At 43.1% G+C, this 11,806-nt stretch overlaps 1 protein-coding gene across 2 annotated transcripts; it reads right to left on the bottom strand.

Moving 5' to 3' along the window:
• Nucleotides 1-1,126: 1,126 nt before the first annotated feature.
• On the bottom strand, nucleotides 1,127-10,770 carry PGAM5 (PGAM family member 5, mitochondrial serine/threonine protein phosphatase). Of its 2 annotated transcripts, none has more exons than XM_074606840.1 (6): nucleotides 10,425-10,770; nucleotides 7,721-7,899; nucleotides 6,187-6,312; nucleotides 4,886-4,974; nucleotides 4,441-4,574; nucleotides 1,127-2,541 (listed from the first exon to the last, which is right to left on the bottom strand). In XM_074606840.1, the coding sequence occupies exons 1-6, from the start codon at nucleotides 10,703-10,705 to the stop codon at nucleotides 2,391-2,393; spliced, it is 960 nt and encodes a 319-aa protein (XP_074462941.1). In that variant the 5' UTR covers nucleotides 10,706-10,770; the 3' UTR covers nucleotides 1,127-2,390. The 2 variants fall into 2 exon arrangements, with proteins under 2 accessions (XP_074462941.1, XP_074462942.1); XM_074606841.1 differs by having other exon boundaries at nucleotides 4,441-4,571; nucleotides 10,425-10,755.
• Nucleotides 10,771-11,806: the final 1,036 nt, after the last annotated feature.

The raw sequence follows: 11,806 nt of genomic DNA, 5'->3' as shown, positions 1-11,806 counted from the left end.
TTGAGAAAATATTTTTTAACTGTTATATAATGTGCATTAGTCCCATTGTACCACATCTTAAGAGGTCATTTTTCTAACAATGTATTTACTTGGCTATTAAAAGAAAAATAGCAATTTATGTAGCGAATTGATCATTCATGATTGTGAGGAGAGCTCCTCTACACCGAGCCTGTGGAAACACTTTAAAAGAGATTGCTATTGCTTGAATTACGTTTTCTTGGCCAAAAGTTCACTTTTAAAGGTGCAAAAGACTAGTTGTGGGTTTTTGGTTTTTTTTTTAATTAGCCAACTGTCATGTTAAAAATAGAGAGTTACCCCACTTTCTATTAAAAAATAAATGAGTAGCTACAAGTGTGACACTGTGTTTAGTTTGTGGAGCACGGTGAGAAGCAGCTGGGCTGATAACCATGACATGGCAAAGCACTAACTGGTCCAGGCCTTGCTAACACAACTACGGGCATCTTTTGTGTGTGCTTGCACAACAGCATTGGGTTGTGCCACTGAAGACTTGAAGTAGAGTCGCCAACTGCTTAAGACAGGAAGACTGAATACTGTAAAAAATTACATACGTACTTAATTTCAAATTTCATACTCCCCACATACGTACACAATTTAAATGCCACCGAAAATGCTGTTAATATTTGTAAATGCGCAAAGCAGTGGTGTGTGTCCTCTGGCTGCCCACCAAGAGCCTATTTATTGGCATAGTGCAGGGCTGGAAGGGCACATATGTGAGAGGGTATGTGCACATACCCGCCCCCAATAAAAATACACAGAATTTTCATCTTACCAGCTTTGGTGCTCCTGTGCCACGTGACGGTAAGTGCCCTGTAACTCCCAGGCTTCCAGGAGCCAAAGGGCTGGGACTAGCACACAGCTGTCCCCTCTTGTACACTGCAGGGCTTGCACTTGTTCCTGGAGAGGATGATAATTAAACCAACTGCTATCTCAAGTTTACATTTCAGCTATTTGGAGTTAAAAAGACAAAGTTGGTAAAATGACTTGTTGCCCAAGGCAACAAAGGCTGCTCAGCTGGCAGAAACCCACACAAGTCACCGCCCAGCACTTCAAGCCACACACTCTGCAGCAGCACAGCCTACAGCTGTTCAACTGAAGAGACAAGAAAGAAAGACCGACCAGTCATTTTATTCAAAACTTTTAAAAAGTTAATAGACAAAAACTGATAAATTATTCTCATTGCATGAATGAGAGACAACACCATGGTTTCCTCTTGCCCCCACAACTTGCACTACACAACAGTCATGTTTTGTTCCCTACTAGCCCCATTTTCCTTGAAATCATCCTGACGTAGCAGCCCTGCATCAACCACACACTCCGCACACTGTGCCTGAGGCTGAGAAAAGCCATCCCACAGACACTTTTCCACCATTCAGGCAACAGTAGTTTTAAGCAGCAGTTTGCTCCAACACTGCAGAACCTCTGACCTGAAGTATCGCTACCTGGAACTCAGTATTCTCTGCTCTGAAAGCAAGGTATCGCCAGTACATATCAATGGGAGAAAGCACTCAAAAATGTCGCAGTTGGTAACTGGAAGTACTTGTGGAAGATTGCTGCTTTCCTTCCATCTTACTGCTACAAACTCATCCCTACATCCTTCTACAGACCAACTTTTAGTTAAAGGCTTTACAAGACAAAAAAGCATCGTTCAGAATAGCTTAAGGTACTTCCTGAGGATGGAGGAACACTTAATAAAAGTAGTAGTTAATTCTAGCACCACAGCTCTGAGGCAAATGGGTTTTTTTAACCCTCTTTTTGCTTTATGCTTACAACCTCCAGGCACAGTTTACATGAGCTTTTTTGGGGGGAGAGGGGAACAATGACACAACATATAAACATACATCCTCAACAGCTTACAGAAACTGAAGCCTTATCCCTTTGTCCTTTTAACAGCAGAATACCCTGTTTGTCACGTCTTCTACAAGAGTTGGAACAAGCTGGCTCATCTTCAGATTTTAGTTGCAGTGTGACACAAGGACTGTTCCTTCCAGTTCCCACAGCAATTGCTTTCCTGCACACGAAAAATACCCACAGGAGCAAGCTTTGGTTATAGAAATTCGGGGTGGGGGGGGAACTTCAGTGCTCTTGCAACTGCTGAGCACACAGACATTCAGTCTCTTTGTATTCCACAGCTCAGCCTTGGGTTTGGGGGAATACTTGAGAACTGGACAGTGTCAGGCTCACAAAGATTTCTTCTTTTCTGGACTGAAAGGCAGATATGAATATGTATGAAGGAGGCAAAGGGCTAAAGGACATTTTTAAGACAGCATCACACCCCAACATAACCGATAAAAATGTAGTGGTACTGTTGCTGAATGTACTAGTGCAAAGAGACTAGAGGCAGCTCCTGGACAGCCGTCAGTTTTTCTCATTCAGGTGCGTGTGATTTTTTCCGGAGGCATGAAACCTGTGTCACCCAGTGTTCGAAGTGCCACCCTTCCATTCGGACGTATCACCAAGTGAGTTATGCTGCCATTGTTAAGAGACATTCGCAGCCAGCCTTCTGGGGGGAACTGCAATGCTCTTAAAAAAAAAAAAAAAAATCATTTATAAACAGTTATATTAAAATGCCACTCACAGCATCACCTTCTGCTCCAGATAAGGACAAAAAAAAAAAAAAAAAAAAAGAAAATTGTTGGTCATTCTGCAGCCTGCATGCAAATGCCCCCACCATCCGCCCTGGAAAAAAAATACTTTTCTTGTGCAGTTGATATGAAAAGGCAGCATTGATAACTGGACCAGTGCCAACAACACACTTGCATAAGCAGAGTCCAGCAGATGGGTATGATTATTGTAGACAGGATTAATTCAAATCGACAGAAGGCAGAAGCTCTAATGTAGTCAGGTTGCTGGGAGCACTCTGAGCAGCCTCGTTACAAACGAGACAATAGACAGCATAGGTTGAAGTTGGTCACTGAGCCGACAGCAGCAGCAGCATAGAACCCCGCGTGGTCCAGGACACACGGAGCAGACAGCTCACACCCCAACGGTCTCCTCCACAGACCAAAGGCGTAGGTGTCAAACAGCACACTTTTACACACTCTTTTAGCCTTATCAACATGGGTAGGTATGTAACAACAGCAGAGACGAGGCAGTGAGACAGGATTCGTTCTACTTACCTATATGTGCCTATGGAAGAAATTCACCAGAGCTACTTGCCATCAGCTGTATTGTTTCCCAGAAGTGGCAAGAAAAAGTACCTTGTGCATTTTGTATAAACACAGTATCACAGCAAGTCTCCAGCTATTCTAAAATTCCTAACTGAACAGCCTCAGCAGGTCAATCAATTGTAGTAAACAGCTGGAGAAAATACAAAGTTGTCTCAAACATCTTTTGCATCAGATACTAAAGAATAACTTGGGTTTGGCTCTATGACAGTCTTTTAGAAAGGCTAAGAAATTAAGTAACAGCTACAGTCAAGCTAGATTCAAAGGGAATGCTACATGGATTGCGTTATCAGATAGCCTGGAACAAAAGGCACAGGGAGAAGTTAAAAAGAGGGAAGAAAATGCAAACAGAAAGAAGTAGGCCGCTACTTCAGAAAAAGCCTAGGTAGCAGCAAGAAGATCTCTTTCGGCACAGGAAAGAATATTCTGTTTACCTGATCAATATTTTTAAGTATAGCAATTTTGAAGAGCTCTAAAGCAGTCCACAGAGCAGTCAAGCTAGCATTTACCTAGCTCAGCTAAATAAAGCTAACTGAAATTGTTGTAGGTATTGATCGGATTAAAGTTTAATCACATATGTCCCACTCAAGACAAATTATCTTACAGACAGGGCTTTGTTGATAGGGAAGAGGAATAAAACAGACTCAACTGACTGGATATAGAGACAGGCAAAGATACGGAACTGTTTTCTCCTTCATGAACAACCCTAATATTAGTGGAAAGATCCACTCTCCCCTCTAATCCAATACTGCGTGTTACCGCAAAAGCACACTTGAAATACAAACACAACTTGAACATAATACAAAAACTTCCATTAGTGAAGAATTCCCAAAACTAAATCAATCTTTCATTATACCAGATCAAATTCACGTCACCTCAAAAAGATGCATCCAGTCAGATTTCTATTTGTTGTCTTTTCCAACAGTCCACACAGGTATTGTCCTCAGGCTTATGGGAAGCAGAAGCTTATGATACTAAAGAGACTGTTCAGATGTAAACAAAAGGTTTTGAGCCTCACCAGTTTAGCCATTTTCACTTTAGAACTAGAATGAAAGTGTTCCAATTTTCAGATTTGTCCTCTATCTGCAAATTAACGCTGTGATGAAGTTGCAGAAGCAGCTGCTCACATTGCAGGCCCTGATTTCCAACCACTTCTAACAAGCCAAATCAACCCAGCAGTGTCATACGCCAACACTATGCCAGTAAAACTATAACCTTTCAAAGCACACAGATGAACACACAATCCAAGACGTACCTGCACACAATATAGCGGATCACGTTGGCATGGCAGACAAAGATCTCGTAGCTGTCTTCTTCCTGCTTTGCATCAGCTCTATGAATGAAGTTTCGAAAAGCAGCTTCAATTCGAGCTCCATCTTCGTAATACTGCTAATGACACAGAGTTCAGAATGAAACACAGCTCAGAGTAGCACATGCCATCGTCTGCATGTGCCGATGGGCTGCGTCTTCTATAGAGTTCTTTACAGGGATGCGCATTTGAGGCTGAATTGATACTTAAGGATTTTAAGTTATTTTAACTGTTCTGTACACTTACTGGGGAGGAGAAAAGTATGCAGTTATCTAAGGTCTATAATGAAAAACATCATCTCAGACACTGCAAGTCAATATAAAGTATATTAAAGAAAACAAAACAAATACAGAAAAAAAAACCAACCACCAAACTTTAAGTAAAAAGTTACCACAGCTTCTGGTTTCCAGTGAGAGACCGGAGGGTCTGGTTCTATAGGTGCTCCCTCTCTCAGCAGGTCAGTGCTAATTTTTTTGACTCCTGAAATATTAAACAGACATTCAGAAAGTTGTTGTTACTCCACCTACCACTGCAAACAGACCCACAACTCTACAATCAATACATTTTTCATATTCTTTCTTCAAGGAAGTCTTCCTCTCCTTCCTGAAGGCCATTTAGATACACTTCCTACCAAGGTGTGTGAGTCTCTCCAACACAACTGTTCTGTCATCAGCAAGACAAAGTTTATTCCAAGTGAGAGCAGCCAGATCAGCCTGGCACAGGAAGTTGAGTCTCCCCAGTCTGCTGCACTTTGAAGAAATACACTTGCAAGGATGTTAATCTAAATCTGTACGTCAGTTAATGCTTACCGCTAATTAATGCTAATGCTGCACTTTTGATATTTAATATTTATATTAATATTTTGATCTCTTACTCTGAGGAAAGAAAGATGGTGTAGATGGGGTGGCATTGTGCTTGTTTTGGGGTTTGAGGGTTGTCTGGCATTTTTTGTTTTGTTGTTCTGGGATGTTTTTTGGAAGCAGCACATTTAATAAAACAAACACAGAATGGTTAAGAGAACTCCCATTCAGTTAGTCATACCTGAATATCTGCTAAAATACCAGACAGAATTATGTACAAATACCTTTAGTTTAGATCCTAGTATGTCTGAACAGCAAGAGGAAAAAAAAACAAAACAGTAAAACAAAACAAAACCACCAAAAACCCCACAACATCCCCAAAACGCACATAAATAAAGCACGCCCATTAAAAAATCCCTACACCTTTGTGAGCATGCCACATCTTCCCCTGCTCACAGAACAGCACAGAACACAAGAAGGGCCTGTTAACTAACACAGCAAACATCACTACAAGAACTGCGGTTCACGATCATCTTCTCTCCTGCGCTATTGCCCCCCGAGATTGAGGGCTGAGCCAAGCGTGATGACCTGCAAGTCTTTGCTTTGCAAAATGCCTAAGTGAAGAGCAACCAGCAGAGCTCTCCTGCACAGCAGTAGGTACAGGTAGCAGCTAGTCACTCAGAGGGGCAGATCCCTCTTGTGTTTTTAAAGATGAACTGGAAACACGCAGCATTAGGGTTGTTAGTTTCTTTGTTAGTTTCTTCTATAGACATATTCACACAGGGATGGAAGTTGACTAAGTAACATCTCAACCTTAAAGACAAGCTTAGAATTCTACTGGAAGGAGTTTTAAGGATCAGAAGACAATGACAGATTAAGGGAATTCACTTACCTGGGAGATGTTTGCTTATAATTTCAGTTGTTTCAGTTGCTCTAGTCATGGAGGAGTGGATAATCTGATCAAATTTTAATCCCAAGCTCGCCAGCCTGTGTCCTGTCAGTTCAGCCTGCTCTCGACCTTAAAGATGATATTCATTATATAAATTGGTGACGCTCATCTAAGCACCTCACACAAACTACTGAAAAAGTTGTCCAATAGACATAAAAGGTCTCCATCAATATCATTGTTTTTCCTTTCAAAAAGTAATTGGAAAACATTTTTATCAGAGTCACTACTTACTCAGATCAAGCTTATTAGCTGGACAATTTCAAGTCATATTTCCATCAGCAGGGTTGGGTTTTTTTATTAAAAAAAAAGAAAATAATCAAAACTTACTCAGAGACTTTCACTAAAGTATTCAATATCCCTGGCTAGCCCCATCCCCACGGCGCCACTTCCAATAAAAGATAGTGCTGACCCAAGCCATCTGCCACCTCTGTCTTCGGGGAGCACAGAAGAGAAGACTGTGTCAAACTCAGACCCAACAGGGCGTTTTTCATAAAGGTAACGTCAGCTTGGAACAGTTAAGAACCACAGCACTTAGATACCCCAGGGAAGGCTTTACTCCATCTTTCAGGTAGGTAGGTGAAAAGGCAACAGTTAGTTTAAGTAACTTAGGCAACGCATGGCATGAGACAGAATTAAGAATATACTTTGTTACCACTTTAAGATAGCAGCTTCCTCCTGAAGCTACCATCTCACTCCTGTTTGCACACTGGTGATTAAGACTCGGGGGGGATGAGGGGAGGTGTTTACACGAAACATTTGTCACCAGACTTCTAAAACCTCAAGCAGCATTGCACAACAATAATCCTCCCCCCCTCAAAGTAGTGTTGGCATACATATAATCAAGAAAGTGTCCACTGTTTTTTAAGTACACTATTAAGATAATACTAATTAGCATTTAAGACCTAGTCACAGGATCAATGAATTAAGATCAACACAGACAGAGGTTACGCTCATTTCATGCAACTGATAAGCAGTATTCCCAGAATCAGTGCTTAGTAGCATAAGTGAAATGTATTTAATTATAAATACTCCAACTGAAAGGAAAGTCAGGGGCAATTTTATTTTTTATAAATCAGCAAATTAACTAACAGGAATAGCTTTTAAAAAGAAAACTATCCCAAACTTAGGCATGCAGCTAAGTTTAAAAGCTCAGCCTTGAGGAATTATGTAAACTAGCGTGAAAATTTGCTCAAGGAACCTTAAGATAACTTGGAAGTTTCCTTTGTGAATGTTCTTTACAACCGAGTACGTTTAGAACTCTGTAAGGCAGATTTTAATGTCTGGATTTAGAGGATCAAAAATGGAAAAACCAAACTTATTCATGACATCTTTCTGCCACAAAGGATCCAGAAAGTGGATTAAGGTTTGGCAGTGAGACCCAGAACAGAGGTGAGTTACTGACCTGTACTCATCCGACAGCAGTAGGTGAAAAACAATTTTCTCAAAACGCAAAGTACGATGCTTCTAGAATACATACCAAGTGGGGTCAGAGTTCTGTCTTTATCAGCCCGGCCATCCAAATTATATTGAGAATGACGGATAAGGAATATGTGCCTGGTGGCTTTTGCTTTGCAGTGATCTAAGCGCGAGGCAAGTTCTTCTTCCCCAGTTTCTTCGTTTTTTTTTTTGAGGTTGATAAGAGCCAGTGGTTCACGTCTAAACAAACACATTTAAAACATCATTTTTAGATAGGGGAGATTAAAAGGCAGATAAATTTTACAGATTTTGGGTTTCCTTGAGGAATTTTACAGTCTTGCCTCAGTTCTAGATATAACTGACATACTAAAATTGACTATTTAGCCATTTATATTGCAAAACTGATTAAACCATTGTTCAAGAGATATAAATAAAAGCCTGCATTAAAAAAAACAAAAGTTAATGCTGTAGGTTAAAAGGTGTATCTGACACAGATAAATTTGCTGTTTGGCAACAGCCACCCCTCAGTTAATTCTTGGGGGGAAAAAAGCAACAAATGCAACAGAAAAAGTTAAATCCTAATGCAAACAGATGGTGTACACTAAAACACATGAAAGCTACAGTCTGTCTGGACAAGAAGATTATAAACACTAGCAGAGATTTTATATTAATTCCTGTTAATTCAATAGTTGTTCTTGGGATTTTCACTCAGTTTCAGTCACAGTAGGGTAGGGTTTTTGATAAGAAAAAATAACCGCGAGCGATATCCAGGAAAAGGGGAAGAGGTGCTGACTGAACATAAGGGAAAGAAAATGTTACTCCAATTTTCTGCAGTGCATATTGAGAATTATTTTGTACTTTAAACCGGGTCATATCAGGTCTCTCCAGTAACGCTTTTTTGTTGTTCAGCCTGGCATGTTTATTTATCCTTTCATCTTCATCGTTCCCTCCCCTCATGCCACTTTAATCTTTCTTCCATCTTGTCACACTGCAGACAAGTCTCCCTTTCTGCACACCATAACCTTCCCTCTTGCACATCACCCAGTTGATCCGGTTCCGCAAGATGACAGCAGGCACGGAGGCTCTTCCCCTCCCTCCCCCAGTACCACAGACCAGTGCCACAGGTTTCTTGCTGCCAACACCGCACTATCATCATCAACGCTGTCCAAGCCTCCCATAGATTGGTCTTCTGGTCCCCTCTCTGCACTGATCCTCTACCCCATCAACACAAATACTTTTGCTATGTCTCTCCACCTTAGAGGGTAAATCCTTTCCCTTCACCTCATACCTAAAGAACAGTTAATTTATTTAATTTGTATCAGATCTCACTTCTTCCATTATTATAATTAAACTTGTTTCTTTATTTGTTTTTCTTTTTTTTTAAATCAAGAATATAATTTTTATTCAGTTCGAGACAAAGTAATCTGGTCACAGAAAATTGCTGCTTCACATACCTATTTCTACAGTTCACGGCAAGATTGGCTTTAAAAAGCCTTGCATCCACTTTGCTTTAGTAGAAACCTGATTTCTATTAAGCAATGAGGCTCAACACATTCCTCAAGCTGTTGACAAAGTTCAGCAAGGCAATAAAAATGAAACAATAGTCTAATAACAAGAAGTTCCATTGCTGTTTCATAGGATACTTCTTTTGGTTCAGTAGAAACTATATTGCTGGAAAGGTACATTAGGAAAACAGAAAAAATGTCTGAAAAATCCAAGCACGTTTACATACATTTATAAATGTTATACACATTTGTGTATTTATAAGCCATTTGACACCTTTACACGTTAGAGTGTTTCTGCCAATATCATCCAAAAATCAAAATTAAGACTTCAACCAGGTATAGCCAAAGTCAAACCACACCGACTGGGAGACACCAAGCAGCAGAAAACTAAAGCTGATCTGCAATAATGTATTTGCATAATACACTTCCACTGTTTGCGCACTATGATGGATGGTGATATAGTACACTATCCTTAACTGCCATTAAGTGTTATCTAGCTATATTTGTTCAGGCAATTTTGACAGTGACATCAGTTATAGCACAATCTCTACTTCCTGAATTAGTTAAAAAAAAAAAAAAAAAAAAGAAGCGTTACAAGAGTCTGAAAGTACTTTAGAATCCCTGAAGAAAATCAACCATTTAGCAGCACCACAAAGGTCTGGATCTGCAGTTAAACAAGTAGCTTTAGTATCTCCCTCAATGTAACTGCGTAACCAGATATACCTTCTTTAATGAAGGTTTTATTTTTATAATTAGGTGTACATAGCCCTGTTTATATGAGCATTTGATTCTGTAGCATCTCAAAACCCAAACCAGGCTGAATTATACAATAAAAATCTGTTGGTGCTTAAGTTTGGATTTACTGCGATTATACTTGAGCCTGACAGAAGTCTCCCTGGGGAGACAATTCTACCAGACGGAAGCTAAATGAGTCAAAGCTCAATACAGATCTTTGCACGTTCTAATTAAAGATCAGAAATATGTAGTTAACCCTTGGGTGATTGCATTTCAACACCATGACGAACACAATTAAGTTAGGTTCAAGGCAACATTACCTTTACAGGGATTTAAGAACACTAATTGCAGTTCCATGGCCAGCACAAGCACCAGCAGGCCCCTCAGAGCACTCGGGTGCCCCAGAACGCCAAGAATTTCCAAGAAGTTCCAAGAATTTCCTCTCTCTTCTGCCCTGAGCAGCCCACCTCGCGCCCCCTTCCCTCACCACAGCCGCCGCCAACAGCGGGTCCCCGCCGCCCCTACCTGTCCCAGTTGCTGTCCCAGTAGCCGCCGGTGCCGGCGGGTCTCTCGATCCAGCCGGGAGCCGGCGGGCAGGAGGAGGCGGCGGCGGCGGCGGCGGGCGGCAGCAGCAGCAAACCCGGCGGCGCGGCGGAGGCGGGGGGAACGGCGACGGCGGAGCCCCCCGTCCGCGGCTCGGCTTCGCCGCCGCGGGCCGGCTGCTTGCTCACGGCAACGGCGGAGAAGAGGACGGAGCCCCCGGCCAGCCCGCAGGCTGCCAGCGCCAAGGCTCGGCGGAACGACATGGCGCCGGCGGCGCTCCGCGTGCCCCCTCAGCCCCGCCGCCGCGCGCCCCGCCCCGCCCAGCCCCGCCCCTCCGCGGACGGAGCGCGGCGCGGGGCAAGATTCCTCCGCGAAGGCGGCGGGCAGGGATGGGGCGGGCGGTTCCCGGGAAGAGAAGGGGGAAGCCGGCATTTAGGGCATGCGGACGCCCGGCCTACAGCGTCGGCCTCCCCACCTCGCCCGCCCGAGGGCGGCTCCTCCCTGCCCCCATTCGGGCCATCTTGACCGGCAAAGGGTGGAAGGGATGGTCCTCGTGGTCCCTTCCAGCCCGGGGTTCTGGTCTGTGACTGACGAGGAAGCTTCTTTCAGGAGCAAGATCTCGGTTTGGCTCCAGCAGCGTTGCGTTGCGCAGGAGAAACGATGTGGTCAAAGCGGAACATTAATTACCTGTAGACCCGCCGTGGTACTTACTGTCTTAATAACCCCATGACAGAAGCCTTGGGGAAAGAGAAGCGGAACAGAGCCCTTTTTTTTCTGAGCTGACATCCAAAATTCAGCACTGCAAACTGCTGAATTTAACAGGTAGCAATCAAACAGTGACAGAAATGCTGCTGAACCTGGATCTCGGGATGCTGGTGTATTTTACACATTCTATTATTCAGCCTTTGCATATTTAATTACGCATTCTTATCATGCCCGTGCACCTGTTGAAGCTTTGCCGCCATACCCACACTCCCCACACTACAAATCCGAGTTACTCCACTCCTGTGCCCGCTGGGTGGAAGGTTTCCTGCAGCCAGGTTTCAACCAGTGCGAGGGCTCCCAGAAGGATCACAGAGTCCTCCCACTCCCCCAGGCACCCAGCCGCCCGTCCTCCTCCTGCTCCGCCATCGAGACAACAGGCCCTTGGCTTGGCGGGGCTTACAGCAGAACGACGAGGATGCCGTGTCTGTCCCAAAGAAAATGGTCCTTCTGCTGAAGAAGGCAAAGCACTCTCCAGCTCTCCCAGCTGAGTGTCTTTCCCCTGTCCACCACTCCGTGTCTCTGTCTCACACACACATGGTTCAGATGGAGAAATCCATCTGTCTCCAGTACAGGTCCTTTGGCTCTCGGACGTTTTTAGA

This window comes from Larus michahellis, chromosome 13 (genome assembly GCF_964199755.1).
Source record: "Larus michahellis chromosome 13, bLarMic1.1, whole genome shotgun sequence".
Taxonomy (NCBI): Eukaryota; Metazoa; Chordata; class Aves; order Charadriiformes; family Laridae; genus Larus; species Larus michahellis.
The sequence above is the reverse complement of the archived record's forward strand: the minus strand, read 5'-3'. Positions and strand labels throughout refer to the sequence as shown.

Excerpts from the sequence above, each read along its gene's own strand:
- PGAM5 (XM_074606840.1), bottom strand. The coding sequence starts at position 10,705 with ATGTCGTTCCGCCGAGCCTTGGCGCTGGCAGCCTGCGGGCTGGCCGGG. Across the intron at positions 4,975-6,186 it reads TATAAGCAAACATCTCCCAG|GAGTCAAAAAAATTAGCACT; the intron begins GTAAGTGAATTC and ends TTAATATTTCAG. Across the intron at positions 4,575-4,885 it reads ACTGGAAACCAGAAGCTGTG|CAGTATTACGAAGATGGAGC; the intron begins GTAACTTTTTAC and ends CTGTGTCATTAG.